The sequence below is a fragment of the Ochotona princeps genome, chromosome X (genome assembly GCF_030435755.1).
Source record: "Ochotona princeps isolate mOchPri1 chromosome X, mOchPri1.hap1, whole genome shotgun sequence".
NCBI classification, from domain to species: domain Eukaryota; kingdom Metazoa; phylum Chordata; class Mammalia; order Lagomorpha; family Ochotonidae; genus Ochotona; species Ochotona princeps.
In genome coordinates, this window is record NC_080865.1 from 107009673 (window position 1) to 107025178 (window position 15506).

At 49.1% G+C, this 15506-nt stretch overlaps 1 protein-coding gene across 1 annotated transcript; it reads left to right on the plus strand.

The window, feature by feature from the left end:
- The first annotated feature begins 13706 nt into the window (after positions 1–13706).
- On the plus strand, positions 13707–15201 carry LOC131478507 (EKC/KEOPS complex subunit LAGE3-like). The gene is made up of 3 exons (XM_058658509.1): positions 13707–14055; positions 14356–14484; positions 14893–15201. The coding sequence occupies exons 1-3, from the start codon at positions 13823–13825 to the stop codon at positions 15023–15025; spliced, it is 495 nt and encodes a 164-aa protein (XP_058514492.1). The 5' UTR covers positions 13707–13822; the 3' UTR covers positions 15026–15201.
- The last annotated feature ends 305 nt before the right edge of the window (positions 15202–15506 follow it).

Below are 15506 nucleotides of genomic sequence, written 5' to 3' on the forward strand. Positions count from 1 at the left end.
AGAGGCAGTACCCTTGGGAGGCCTTGTGCTCTAAGGACTGCGTCTGAGGTCACTACTGCGTAGGCTGCATGGCAGTGTCTGTCAGCCCCACATGTTGAGCTGTCTTCCACGAAGAGAGTGAGGTCAGGTGAGGGGAGAGGCTGATCTTGCAGTCCATCTCCAGGAGACAGGTAAAAGTCGATCACCCGGGGGCAGGAGTGCGAGGTTTGAGATCCTGCTGGGGTGGGGAGGAGGGAAGCCAGGTTGAGTGGTGGTGATGGACTCTGTGATGTCTGGATTCTTAATGAAGAGCAAATGAATTTCCTGGATTCGAGAGGGGCTGAGCAATGGCAGAGTTTTTGCTCTCAGAAGGTCCTTGAGATTATGGGCTGAAAACACAGTGATGGGTGATTGTAAGGTCAACTTCAGAGCTTTCTTTGTGAGAAAGGCTGCAGCCACTAGGACGCAAACAGGCTGGCCACCCCTTAGCTTGAGGTTCAGTTGTTTGGACAGGTAGGCTACCCGCTGGTGGGTTGGACCCAGTGGTTGTGCCAGTAGACTGATGGCATCTCCCCATCTCTCATCTGTAAAGAGGTGGAAGGGTCATCGGGGGTCTGAGAGGGATAAAGCAGGGGATGAAATCAGTAGGTCTCGTAGGTGAATAAAGGCCTGTTCTGTCTCCTCTGGTGCTGTCAGAGGCCCTTTGGGAATGTTTTTGGTGGCCTGATAGACGGTCTGGCCAAAACTGCAAAATTAGGCATTCAGTGTCTGAAAAAATCTCACCAGTCCTAAAAACGACAGTATGCAGTCTGCATCTGTTGGTGGTTGGAGTTCCTTAAGGGTCTGGGTTTTGTCTCCTGTAAGTGACTTTTGTTCTGGTTGAAGGAGAATCTCCAGGTAAGTTACCCGTGGGGACAAGAGTTGGACCTTGGTCAGAGAGGCCCTGTAGCCCTTGCTGCCCAGGAAATTGAGCAAAGCTGCCGTGGAGGTGCGTGAGGCCTCCAAAGAAGAGCTGCATAGGAAAAGATCATCTACATAATGTAATAAGGTGGGCTTGTCCTCGTAAAACTTTAAGAGCTCTTTGGCTAATGCCTGGCCAAAAAGATGACTGTCTCTAAACCCCTGTGGGAGGACAGTCTATACAGTCCATGTAAGCTGTTGCGAATGGCTGGATGCTGGCTCCTCCCAGGTAAAGGCAAACAGGTGGTATGCGTCCTTATGAAGGGGTATGGTAAAGAAAGCATCCTTGAGATCTAATATGGCAAAATGAGTAGTATCCAGAGGCACCTGGGGGAGAGTACACGGCTTGGGGAATACCGAATGGAGGGAAAACACTGAAGTGTTGATGAGGTGAAGATGCTGGACCAAGCGATAAGCCCCTGATGGCTTTCTCACTGAAAGGATGGGTGTGTTGCTGGGGGAGTTGGTGAGGATGAGAAGTCCTTGACCCAGGAGATGGTCAATAATGGGCTTGAGGCCTCAATGGTGTGCTATTGAAATAGGGGACTGAGGCCTTGAAGGATATGAAGTTTCTGGCTTCAAGAGTATTAAAACAGGTTCATGTAAGTAGCCACCACAGGTGTAGAAATATCCCATACCTTAGGATCCACACTGGAGGGAGGAACAGGCCATAGTCCAGCCTGCTGACCAGAGTCTAGTACCAGAAGAAATGATGCCAGTAATGGTTGTGATCTGAACAGGGTGAGGGAGGCACCCAGAGTGGATAAGATGTCATGACCCAGGAATGGATTAGGGCATGACAGTACGATCAGAAATGAGTAAGTAAAAGGTATCCCCTGAGCAAGTACGATAGGCAACCAGTCCGTGGGGGTCTAGAGGGGGCTCTATCAATACCCATAATTGAGATCTGCGAAGGGAATGTTTGATCAGAGTGGTCAGGTAAAACAGAATAAGCAACCCCTGTGTTCACCAAGAAATTGATAGACTTTCTTGCTACCTGGAGCATTACCCTGGGCTCAGCAAGGGTGATGGGGGTCCTCGAGTCCTCCTCCTATGGCACCTCTAGTCCTCCTCAGCTAGGCCTAGAAGATCAAGAGAGGGAGCCATCTGGTTGGCCAAATTCCCACATGGAGACACTGAAGTTGGGCCAGCCATCAGGGAGTTACGTTTCCAGTGGCTTCTCTGTCCACATGCAGGGCATGGTTTCCCAGGCCTGTGAGACTCTGGACATTGATGAGACCAGTGGCCCTCTTTGCCACCTCAAAAGCAAGTGGTGCCCTGCGGTGAAGGCCCCCCCCTGACCTGCCAGCCACAGGGAAGTTGCCAGACCTTAAAATTGGAGGGCTGCCTTCTTTTGCATCTTAGTATTTTCACAGGTGTTGTATACCTTCAAGGCCATTTTTACCAGATCTCACATAGGGGTGTGGGGGCCCTCCTCTATCCTTCTAAGTTTCTTCTGGATATCTGGGGCTGATTGGGAAATAAGATGAGTTGCCAGTACCGTGATGCCCAGGGGAGGCTCAGGGTCCACCTTAGTTTATTTAACTAATGCCCCCGTCAGCTGCTCAGGAACATGGCAGGATTCTCATCTGGTTCCTGTATAATATCAAGTAACCTGTCATAATGAACCACCTTATTAGACGCCATTTGTATTCCTGTTGGATCATGCGAGTTACATAGTGATGGCCTCATTGGCTGTCCTGATAGTCTCAATTGGGGGATATCTGTGGGACTGTATCTGCTCCTGGCAAGTGAGATTGGTCAGCCAGGCGTTGCTGGTCCGTATGGTCTCTGACCACCTGTAGGATGCGAGTCCATTCCTCAGAAGTTAATGAGGATTTGAGGATGACATGGATGCCTGCTATAAAGTTGAGATAAGAGAACAGGCTTATGATTAACTTACATTGCACATTAGAGAAAACAATGATAAAAACAGGAATAACTTTGTCAATAAGAGTAAACAGATTTTAAACAGTATTTAAACAGATACGGCTGGAAACATAACATGTATGACTGGCAAGAGGCATTTGTTCATTTTTAGGAAGCACATATAGGATTGTACAAAAAAGATGTAACTTTTAAATCCTTTTAAATTGAGATAACAACCATGACAGACAACATAAAAGATTATCAGACCAGTGTAACTAGAGTACTCCAACATAATAAAATTTTGCATCACTTGGCACCTTGACAGTATTTTTAATATAGTCCAAATAGTCTAATTAATTGTTGTTTCTACAAAAAGAGAGAGAAATCTTTTGACATTTGCAGGAGGCCTTACTGCGAATGTCAAAATGCCAAAATTTGAAACCTTTGGATTTTTTTTTTTTTGAATGCCTATCAGGGATGCCAATAAGCCTTAAAATATTCAGTTGAAATAGAATCTTCTTACATGACACAATGTAAATCAGATTAATTATTGACATAAAGTGATTACTCAAACACCTTTAAAATAAGTACATAACTGCTGATCTTATGCAATGAGAGTCTAATGAAAGGCAGAGAACACAAGATTATCTTAATATGAAAATAGTTGCAGATAAGACGTAGTATACTTAATAGAATCAGATCTAGATTCTGCTGAAGGTAACTAGAAAACTTAGTCATAAATTAGTTAAAATCCATTTAAAAGGAGATGTTACAATAACATGTGTATCTTAAAATGCTATTGTCCTGTTTAGTTATTTTTTTACCCCTCTTCTTCTGACCTGTGGGGGGAGGGAGTTTGATATAAAGAGAGAAGGAACAAAAAGTTATAATGTCCTTGAGAAAAAGAAAACTGCAGCATTGGGCAGACTGGTTTATCACAGAAAGAAGGAGGAGGACAGGAAAAGCGATAGTGACTGTTGCTGAGGAAGGGGGAGAGAATCAGAGAGATTAACACTGAAATTCTTGGGTCTGAGAAGTACACAGTGGGTGGGGAGAGGCTTGGCCTGAGCCAGGAGAACTTGGGACACAGAATAGAAAGAGCAAAGCTTAGGGTAGGAACAGAGGTCCCAAAATGTCTGCAGTAAGACATCCTGGACCACTTGCCATTGCAGTGACAGAAATTGTCCAATTTCGTGAGCATATTAAAATTAAACATGTCCTCCGCAGGTCATTTAGAATCATTGTCTGGGGACCAAGACGTTTCTGGACTAAGTCTTGGCCTAGTCCCATGCCTTTGAAATTAGCCAATAGACATCCCACTGCAGTCTGGGGAATATAGGTCTGAGACTGTGAGTTGCCCATTCTGTCTCAATCCTCCTGTGGCTAGTCCAGTCTCAAGCAAAGTGTCCTTACCTCGAGAGGCGAACTAGGAAGGGAACCCAGTTCCCCATGAAGGGCAGGCCAATGAATGCAACATCTTTCTAGACACTGGGGGCCCTGTCAGCATGCCCCTAATGATTTGCCCAATGAGCAAATAGTCAGTGAATGAGACGTCTCCCTAGACACTAGGAGCTCAAAACACAGTCCGACGTGCACGATTTCCCTGGACCAAACAACCACACAGCGAGGAGGACTTTCAGTACAAAAGGGGCTAGGCAGATAGGCTTACCTGGCTAACGGCTATCAGTCTGGGGCTAGCAAATATTCCAGGAGGTCAGCGGCTAGGAAAGGACGGGGGAGACCCAGGCTCCACAGGTGGGAGTGGATCTACAACGCACCTCCCGGGTTTCGGCACCTAACTGTTAGATCTTTTGACCACCCGAGAAAGAAAATACCAGCCAGACCTTTATTATGCAAACAGAAATCTGTTCCTGGGCCTTTCCCATGCAGTGGAGGAATGAACAGGAGAGGAGAGGACTGCAAGTGGGGAAGACAAGATGGGTAGCCGAGACAAAGGTTTTATACCCCCTATGATGTGGGTGCTGGCACCAGCCCTGATTGGGCTCTGATAGGACAGGGAATGTTGGCCTTTGTCCCTCATTGGCCCGTATGTGGCCTTGGCTGCCTTCGGGGCATGCCAAATCTCTGAGGTCACTGTGGTGTCCACCCACTTTCTATAACCATGGTTACCATCACAAAGAAGGTGCCAAAAGCCAACCAACTAGGGATTCAAAATTTCAAATGCCCAAATGAATATCCAAAACACCTATTTTAAGGAAAATCAACAAACATCATGGAGCACAGAGAAGTGATTTAGTAGTGTTTCAGAGAGGCTTAGACAGATGGAAGGACAGAAGTACTTTGAGGAAAAGACTCAGCAGAAATTCTTGAGCTGAAAAGTACACCAAATGACATAAAAAATATAATAGAAGGCATCGGTAGCAGAATAACTCAAACAACATACAGAATTAGTGGGCTTGAAGATGAGCTATTTAAAAATAAGAGACACAAAACATAAAAATAAAAAAATTGGGCAGGAGAAAAAAAAGGAAAGCAGACTCAAGAGGAGCAAAGAAACATTGCAGTGACATGGGACAGTGTTAGGAGAGTTAAGAGAGGCTTGAGAGGGCCAAATGCATAGGAAGCATAACCAGAGAGCCACTACTGACTCCACAAAACAGTTTTAAAATAATAAATTGCATTGATATGTTCAAAGAGAGGCAACCTGGAAAGACGTAAAGCAGGACATCAAAAAAATTTAATACGTGGAGCTGGCACCATGGCTGGTCAGTTTAGGAGTTCAACTGTGGTGTCAGTTGGGTGCCCGTTTGAGTCCTAGCTGCTCTGCTTCTGATCCCACTCCCTGATAACGGCCTGGGAAGGCAGCGGAGAAGTACTTGGGTCTCTGCACCCACAGGGGAGACGTGGAGGAAGTCCTGACTCCTGGCTTCAGAAGTTGCAGCCATTTGGGGAGTGAACCAGCAGATGAAAGATCCTTCTCTCTTTGTCTCTTCTTTATAACTCTGCCTTTTCAATAAAAAACAAATAAAAAATTACTTAGCCACCACAGAAGGTGCTGAGAGAGGGAGACAGGAGGAAAGGATCTACAGTAACTCTAGTTATTGAGTATCACCATGCCAGCAGTATATCTTACCTGTCAATAATTACCTTCAGTGCAGATGGATTAACTTCTCCGATTTCAACATGTAGATAGACCAAATGGATTTTTCCATTTTAAATTTACTTTAAAAGACTTATTTATTTGAAAGTCAGAGTTGAAGAAGAGAGAGGGAGAGGGAGAAAGAGAGAGAGAGATCTTCCATCTGCAGGTCCACTCCCCGAATGGCCACAAAGGCTAGGGCTGAGTTAGGCTGCAATGAGGTGCCAGGAGATTCTGCATCTCCCACACAGGTAACAGCAGCCCAAGCAGTTGAGCCATTCTCTGTTGCTTTTTCCAGGCCATTAAGCAGGGAGCTGGATTGGAAGTAGAACAAGCCAGACAGCTATGTGGGATTCCACTGTCACAGGTGGCAGCTTTACCCACTGCAACACAATGCCTGACCCTGGATTCAAAAGCAGAAAAAAGCAGAACCCACAATATGATGCTTACAAGAAACTCGCTTCAGCCGTAAGGACACACACACACACACACACACACACACACACACACACACATGCTCACACTCTCTAAAAGTGAAAGGCTGGGATAGGATACTCAATGCCAATGAGATCCAAAAGGAATTAGGAGTAGCCATACTAGATATAATAGCTTTTAAAATGCAAAGGAAGCACAAAGGAGACAAAGAAGAGCATCATACAATGATAAGGGTTCAGTTTGGCAAGAAAAATTAACAAGTCAGGGCCTGGCGCAGTGGCCTAGCAGCTAAAGTCCTTGCCTTGAACATGCCAGGATCGCATACGAGCACCGCAGGCCTACTTCCCATCCAGCTCCCTGCTTCTGGCCTGAGAAAGCAGTCAAGGATGGCCCAAAGCCTTCGGAACCTGCACCCACATGAGAGACCTGGAAGAAGCTCCTGGCTCCTGGCTTCAGATCGGCTCAGCTCTGGCCACTGCGGTCACTTGGGGAGTGAATCAGTGGACAGAAGATCTTCCTATCTGTCTCTCCTCCTCTCTGTATATCTGACTTTGCAATAAAAATAAATCAATCTTTAAAATATAATAATTTTTTTAAAAAGGAAAAAAAGAATTAACAAGTCGGTATACATGCACCCAATATTTGGGCATAATTGTATCATGAACATACTAGCAAAGCTAAACAGAGAGATAGACTCCAGGGTAATAAGCGTAAGGAACTTTAAGCTTCCACTTTCAGCAGTGAATAGACGATCCAGACAGAACACCAACAAAGAAATAGCAATCAAATTGCACACTAGGCCAAATGGATGCCTGGAAACCAATGCATCCAACATCCACAAAATATGCATCCTATTTAACACCAAAGGCAGCATTCTTCAAGATAGATCACAGACTAGGCCACACAAAACTGGTCTCAACCAATTTTTAGAAGCAGGGTGATCTCAAATTAGCAACCTATACTTCACGGAATTAGAATAGTAAGTAAGAGCTCTGTAGCATAGCACATTAAGTCACTGAGTGCAGTGCCCACATCACGTATGGTCAACATTTTTTTAAAGATCCATTTATTTTTTTATTGGACAATATATAGAGAGGAAGAGAGACAGAGAGAAATAACTTCCATCCAATGATTCACTCCCCAAGTGACCATAATGGCCGGTGCTGTGCTGATCCGAAGCCAGAAGCCAGGAGCCAGGAGCTCTTCTGGGTCTCCCATGAGGGTGCAGGGTCCCAAGGCTTTGGGCCGATGAATAACATTTTGAGTTCTGGCTGCTTCGTTTCCCACCCACCTCCCTGATAATGTGCCTGGGAAAGCAACAGAAAATGGCCCAATAACCTGGGACCTTGCACCAACAGGGGAGACCTTGAGGAAGTTCTTGGCTCCTGGCTTCGGCCTGGCCCAGCCCTGGCTATTGCAGCCATTTAGGGATTAAACCAGTAGATGGAAGGTCCTCCCCACCCCACCCCATACCCTCTCTGCCTCTTCCTCTCTGTGGCTCTGTCCTTTGAATAAAGTGCATAAATCTTTAAAAAGAAGAAGGGGAAGGAGGAGGAGGAGGAGGAGGAGAAGAACAAGAACAAGAAGAACAAAAACAAGAGAAGAAAAGCAAGAATAAAATAAAACCCCCACATTACACTGTCACTGCTCCAACAGCACATGATCTTATATACATAGAAACTCCCAGAATTAATAAGCAAATTCAGCAAAGTGGTAAGACACAAAGTCAATATCCAAACATTAGTAGTGGCATTGCTTATACACTAAAAGCAAACCATCCGGGCCCAGCGGCGTGGCCTAGTGACTAAAGTCCTCACCTTGAACGCGCCGGGATCCCGTATGGGCACCGGTTCTAGTCCCGGCAGCTCCACTTCCCATCCAGCTCCCTGCTTGTGGCCTGGGAAAGCAGTTGAGGACGGCCCAAAGCTTTGGGACCCTGCACCCGCGTGGGAGACCCGGAAGAGGTTCCTGGTTCCCGGCTTCGGATCGGCGCAGCACCGGCCATTGCGCTCACTTGGGGAGTGAATCATCAGACGGAAGATCTTCCTCTCTGTCTCTCCTCCTCTCTGCATATCTGACTTTGTAATAAAATAAATAAATCTTTCAAAAAAAAAAAAACATCCAAAAAAAAAATCAAGGAGGCTATCCTATTTCCAAGGACGAAAAATACCCTACAAACACATCTCTCCAAAGGAAGAATGGAAGAAATCTACGTGAAAACTACAACAAACAGATGAAAGAAATTGAAGATGACCCCCAAAAGTGGAAACAAAGCCTGTCTGCAAGAATGGCAAGAGTCCGTGTTGTTAGTACATACATACTGTGATGTGCAAATTGGTGCAATGTTTCTCAAAAAGCAAATGACATTTTCCACAAAACCAGGCAGACCATTACTTAAATCTGTATGAAATTGCAAAAGAGTGCAACGACCAAAGCAATACTCAGCAAGAAAGGATAAAGCAAAAGGCACCATACTTTCAGACTTGAGACTGGGAGTGCCATCAATTAGGACAGCACCGTATTGGCATGAAAACAGAAACAGAGACCAATGGAGCAGAATACAGGCCCACACTTTACAGCCAACTGATCTTTGACAGAGGGGCTAGCAACATGCGTAGGAGAAAGGATGACAGTCTTGCTAACAAATGCTGGGGAAATTGGCTGTCCGTGGGTAGAAGAATGAAAACAGACCTCTATTCCAAACCATGGGCAAAAGTCAATTCAAAATGAATCAAAGATCTAACTGTAAGGCCTGAAGCGATGAGACTACTAGGAGAAACCATAGGGAAATAATCTCAGGATGCTGCATTGGGCAAGGGCTTTTCTTTTAATCAGATCCAACAAGCATAGGAAACAGCAAAACAAAAGCAGACAAAAAGAGATTCTCTCAAACTGAAAAGCTCCTGCACAAAGAAACAGTCAATAAAGTGAAGATACAGCCTCCAAAACAGGAGGCAATATTCACAAGCCATATCTGACAGGGATTAATATCTGGAACACAGGGAATTCAAACAGCTCAATGGCAAAGAAAGAAAGAAAGAAAGAAAGACTCCAAATCATCCAACTAAAAAAGACAGTACATCTAGAAAGACAGTTCTCCAAAATGACACGCAAATGGCCATCAGGGAACAGTGTTGAACATGATTGATCATCAGGGAAACACACAACAAAATGATGATGTGGTATCACTTCACTTCAATTAGGCCATTAGCAAGAAACAAAGCGCTGGGAAGACCATGGGAAAACCAGAGCTCTTGCACAAGAATCAGAAACATTGATTATAGAAAACAGTACAGGGATTCCTCAGGACACCTAAAACGAGATCACCATATGATGAGCAACCCCAGTGTGTGGGAAACGAGTTCTGATTGGCTCCCCAACGACATCTGCACTCCCATGTCTATGGCAGTCCTTCACTCAACAGTCAAATAACGAAAGACAACCTAAGTGTCCACCCACCAATGGATGGGTAAAAAAGAAATGATGGTACAAACACACAGTGGAATACTACCCAGCCACAACAAAAGGATGGCATCTTGCCATCTGCCACAACATGAATGCAAGTGGATCTCATTAAGTTAAGAGAAGGAGGCCAGGTGCAGAAAGACAAACAGTACTTGATCTCACAGCTGTGTGGTGTCTCACAAAGGCAATCTCACAGAAATGGAGAGTAGAGTGGTTGTTGCCAGACGCTGGGGTCAGCAGGGGAAAGGAGGGACCAGGAAGGACGGGTTAACATGTGCTTCTTGATAGACAGGAACGTGATCACATAAAATTTTAACAAGCCATTTATGTTTCTCTGAGAAAAGTTACAGTAGATTATTTTCAACATAAAGAAATGATAAATGTTTGAGGATATTAGGATGTTTAGGCTTATCGCTTCTCGGCCTTTTGGCTAAGATCAAGTGTGGGATGTTTAGGCTTAGCTTGACTGCACAATGTGTATAGTATCAAAATATCACATGTTAATGCATGAATAAACACAATTTGTATGGATCAGTCAAAAGAAGAAATGTTAGATCGGCACTCTGATATACCCACTTCCAACCATAAAAGTGAAACTCACGCACTCCTTGCTTACGTGTAAATACAGTCAGAGGGGCCCGGCATTGTGGCCCAGCAGCTGCCAAGCCTCCAGGCTGCACCGCTTCTGATCCAGCTCCCTGCTAATGCGCCTGGAAAAGCAGGGGAGGACGGCCCAAGTGCCTGGGCCTGTGTACCCATGTGCACTCATGTGGGAGACCTGGAGGAGGCTCCTGGCTCTTAGCTTTCAGCTTCAGATTGGCCAGATGGGGAGTGAAACAGTAGATGAAAGGTCTCAGCCTCTTCTCTCTCTCTCTCTCTCTCTCTCTCTCTCTCTCTCTCTCTCTCTCAACTCTGCCTTTCAAATAAATTTAAAAACAATTTTTTTGTTTAAAAACATGCAGCCAAAGTAAGACTGGATTGGAAAGAAAAAAATAAATCTGAGGTCAGAGGTACGTTGTGTTGGTTGAAAAGTGCATTTGCTGCGTGCCAGAGTGACAATCTAACCGTTAGCACCTAGGAAAGGCAGCAGGAGTAAACTGTCCCATGGCTGCTGCGACAGTGGTGTTGTAGCCAGCTTCAAATCTGAAGTCTGAGTAGGAAGTTATGTGGGATGGCTGTGCATGCCATTTGTGAGGTTGTGGGAAGCCCCACTGTTCCCAGTATTCTGAAGGCACGTACCATGCATCTCATCTTCAGGTTGTTGCTGGTGTTCCAGGATGTGTGAGTGTGTGTGGGTGTGGTACCTTTGACACCGTGTCTCAGTCATTGCTGCAGTGCTTCAAGGATGCTATTTGAGGTAAGCTGGCCTACAGAATCAATAGAAAGGACTCAGACCTGGCACAATGGCTCAGTGGCTAAATCCTCACCTTACACGCCCGTGATCCCATATGGACGCTGGTTCATGTCCCAGCTGCTCCACTTCCCATCCAGCTGGTCCCATGCTTACAGTCTGGGAAAGCAGTAGAGGATGGGCTAAAGTCTTGGGACCCTATACCCATGGTAGATTTGAGAAGCTCCTGGCTTCAGGTCGCTCAGTTCGGGCGGTCACGGTCACTTGGGGAGTGAACCAGCAGGCAGAAGATCTTTCTGTCTCTCCTTCTCTCTGTACATCTGCCTTTCCAATAAAAACAGATCAATCTTAAAAAAAAAAAAAAAAAAAAAAAAACAGAAAGGAAGGACTCAAGCAGGCTACCAGCGAAGGACACAGGCCTGGTCTGGCTCCTCAGCCCATGCCGAGGCCTAGATCAAGGTGGCCGCGTGGCATGTGCTCCAGGCTGCTACCTGCAGGCCCGTCCTGCACAATGGAAATACATGCTGGGACAAGTCAGAGCACGAGGCGTGTTGGGTCTCAGCCCCAGGGCTGGGCCCTCTTGGGTGACTTTTCTCCGTGACAGGCTTCCTTGGGGAAGAGCCCTCCCAGCCACGGGGCCCTGCCCTGCTTTTTTTGTACCCTCCTTGGAGACGGGGTGCGCTGACCTTTGTTTTCCTGGATTCCTCCAGTGGACAGGCCTGTGCATGGATGCAGAGACACATTACCAATGCCCACATGGGCGGCCCGTGGACCAGCACCCACTCAATCTCTCTCTACAACAGGGCTGATCCTCCTGCTGCCTAGGCTCCCTGGGCACCCTGTGGGCTTCCTCCTCCCTCTCTGCACCCCAGGAACTAATGTCTCTGCCCTGCCTTCCTTGGCACTCTGCCACACTGCGAGCAGCCCCAAGTGGGATGGAGCAACTCAAGGAGAAGGCAGTGGTACCTGCTGTGCTCTCCTCCCGCCTCAGGAGACACCCCTCCCTTGTTGCTTTCCCTTGAGCTCTCTCCTGCCATCCTGGGCAGCTTTAAGGGCAGCATAACCCAGTGGCGAAGCACCCCGGGAAGCACGACGCAATGTGGCCTTCACCTCACCAAGGCTGACCCGGGTACGACCACTGATGTGCAACCCCATCACTCCAGGGGGACCAGTCGGTGCCGGGTGTACTGGATGTTTCTCTTATGCAGGGGGAGGCACGTTTAGCTCTCCAGAATAGAGGCTGTTCCCACAGGTGCAGCTGCCCCCAGCCTGCTGTGGTCTACGCCAGCAATACCCTGCGTGGTCTGTGCCAGCGATACGCTGCATGGATGCCCTAAAGTCACCATACAGCCTCCCTACTGAGGTGGGTTTGAGTCATTTCTCTGGGTAGTTGGGACTGCTGGTACCGCTGGGTCCCCAGCACAAAGGGTCTCAATTGTATTACCTGGGCTGGAGGGTCCTGATCACGTACAGCAGAAGGAGGTGCTGCTACACAATGTGGCAACGCCCAGTGTGTCTGAGGCCCTCAAAACTGGGGAGATGCGGCATCTGTTGGTACTGCCACATGGGAAGCTAAGAGGCCGTGGAAATCGACAGCAATCCCTTACAGATGGGATCAGGAAGGGCTCCAGAATGAACGTGCTTGCGTCCCCTTCACCTAGTCCGCTGGGATGCTGGCTGAGGACAAAAGGGAGCGGGGCTGGCTAGCAGGTTAGAGACTCAGAACAGATCCCTCTGCGTGCCCAGTTGCACAGACGAGGGCCCCAGCCATTCTGGGGGTGGTGTAGATGTGGCCAGTTCCATGTACTAGCACATGATTTGGACAGCCGGTTGAGGTGAGACGTGCTACCTTCCTGGTCTCTGAAAGGCTCAGCAATGTGAGTTTCTGTGTCAGCACTGACAGATCCTGTGAGCACATGAACCTCAGGCCTGGGGACCAGGACACGCAAGAGGTGGGAAAGCAGGTGACTAAGGCTCGCTGAGCACCAGGGAAAGAAAAAAGCCAGGTGTTGACAAGAGTCCTTTATTGGGGGAAAGTCCGTTCCCAGGTCTTTTCTCCACGCAACCAAAAGGCAGAGAGACGTGGGGAACCACGGAGACGAAAACCCACACAAAGCGTGCTGAAGGCTTTTATACCCCTGCTGACGCGGACACCGGAGTGGGTGGTGCTCCCGTGCTTTTTAGGAGAGGAAATGTCGGCCCAAGCGCAGCATTGGTCCGCCAGGGCTCCAGGGCCCTGATGACGTATCGGATCTACAACCCCTCTTCCTGTCCTCCAGGAAGTAGGAGTGAGGCGTGGGTTCTGACGCAAACTCCGGCCAGCTCCATAGCTGCGGTAGCCGTCAGTGACAGGTGATGCTGGCAGCAGCATACCCTTGTGGCAGATTTGGCGGAAAATGACTCAGTTCCCAGTGGCAGGACTTTGCGAGGAGCCAGGTGCACCACAGGGCTGATGCGATTTCTTGGGGCGTCTGGGTGGCAGCGCGTGCTCAGCACACGGTGTGTATCTGCTGGGAACCAGTGTGCGCAAGCGCGGGGAGCACCCCTTTGGCATTGTGGGAGAGGAGGCGGGGCTTGGCGTGGGGCTGCTCGCCGCAGCTTCTTTCCCTTGGCAGACTCCAGGAGGTGGGCATCCTTCACTTCAGTGGGAGGACAGCGGCACCATGCAGGCGGCTGGCAAGGGCTCAGGTGGTACAGGAGGCACAGACGGCCAGGGCGGTGACCCTGGGCGTTCCAGAAGGCGGTACGACTGCGGAGCTGAGCGCCCTGCTGAGGGGGCAGCAGCTCCACAGGCCGAGGGGCCATTGCAGGCCCCTGGGCAAGGTGTAGAGCTCTCCGCCTCAGCCCAGGCATCAGCCGCCGCCGCACAGGGCCAGGAAAGCCAAGTGCGGGAGTTGTATCCTTTCAAGGAGTGCCCTCCCACCCCCGCTTCCCTCCCCCTACGTCGGGTTGTGACAGGGTGGCATCGAGTGGGGCTGAGGGGAGCCTCAGGCAGGCCAGAGAAGGTTGAGCTGTGGGCAGAGGAGGTGGGGGAGCGGGGTGGGGCTGGGGAGGAGGTAGGCTGAGGGCTCCAGCCCAAAATGGCGGCCGCAAGTGCTGAGGGGGAGCACGGCACTAAGAAACACTGAGGAGCCTTGCGAGGCATGAAGGGCGGCCATATCTAGAGCCCAGTGTCGCCTTGACCACATCTCCTCAGTCGCCTGACGGTGTCATTCCCGTCAATCACGGACGCCGAGATCGCCCTGCGATACCTGGCTCCAGATACCCACCCCTTCAGAGGGGTGGTGCGCCGGCAGTTCACACTGATTGGCAACAAGATGGTCATGTAAGTTCTGGAAGAGGCTGGGACTGAGGTGAGACTGGGATGGGGCCAGGACCAGGGCCGAAGTGTGGCCAGGACTGGGCCCGAGCCGAGGCGGGACTAGGGTGGTGCTGGGGCCCAAGTGGGGCCAGGCTGGGGCTGGCTGGCATGGGACCGTTGAGGGGATGGGGTGAGGCTGAGGTGGGGCCGTTTCCGGGGGTGAAGCGGAGGCAGGGACAAGCCGCAGCAGGTGGTGGAGCCAGGCTCCAACAGAGGCGCCCTCCAGGGAGCACGTGAAGACACTTCAGTGCTACGTCTCCGGGGGTGTGGTGCACAAGTGCACGGGGGTGTGAGTCGGGTGGGCGGTGGGACGTAGGCCGCTGGCCCATGACGTGCCTCTCTTGGATGATTCTGCTTTCCCTTCCCTTCTAGCCGCATAGCTGCCGAAAACCCTGGTCTTCTTCAGATGTCCATCACCTCCTTGATCAACCAGCTGTCCCTGGTGATGCAAGCCATGCAGCGCTTTGGGTCCGAGGGGAAGGCTCAAAATGGCAGAAGGCTCTGAGGACTAACCCCGGGCCTGGCCTGGCTACTACTGTAGTAGTAGCCACTGCATGTTGGGGGAGGGAGAGCTTAATTGTTTATTTGGAGTGGCCCTTGGTGCTCCCCACCCCTCCCCATTTGCCTTGATACCTGTTGGTTAGTGCTGGAAACAAGGCCGGCCTTGTGCTGTCACTTTGAGTTTCTTCCCAGTCACCGTGCGTCCACACCCTCCCCTTAGTCCACAGGTCCAAGGAGATGTAGCGGGTACCGAAACACAATTTAGAGCATCCAACAAGACAGCAACACATTGGCTCCAGTCACTCAGCATTTATGTTGACATTTGCAAATGTCGGGAGGGGGGCGACGGGTGTTGTCCTCCTTGCTGCCAGATCACATCAGTGCTAGGGGACAGAGATGGTCCCCTGGTTTCATCCAAGGGGCCCTGATGGGGGAAGAATGTCCTGAGGCTGTTACTTGAGTCGTCTCCAACTGTTCTGACATAG

Bases quoted from the DNA above. Each gene is read 5' to 3' on its own strand.
- LOC131478507 (XM_058658509.1), top strand. From the start codon at position 13,823: ATGCAGGCGGCTGGCAAGGGCTCAGGTGGTACAGGAGGCACAGACGGC. The intron at 14,056-14,355 runs GTATCCTTTCAA...ACATCTCCTCAG, and splicing joins GAAAGCCAAGTGCGGGAGTT to TCGCCTGACGGTGTCATTCC. The intron at 14,485-14,892 runs GTAAGTTCTGGA...CTTCCCTTCTAG, and splicing joins ATTGGCAACAAGATGGTCAT to CCGCATAGCTGCCGAAAACC.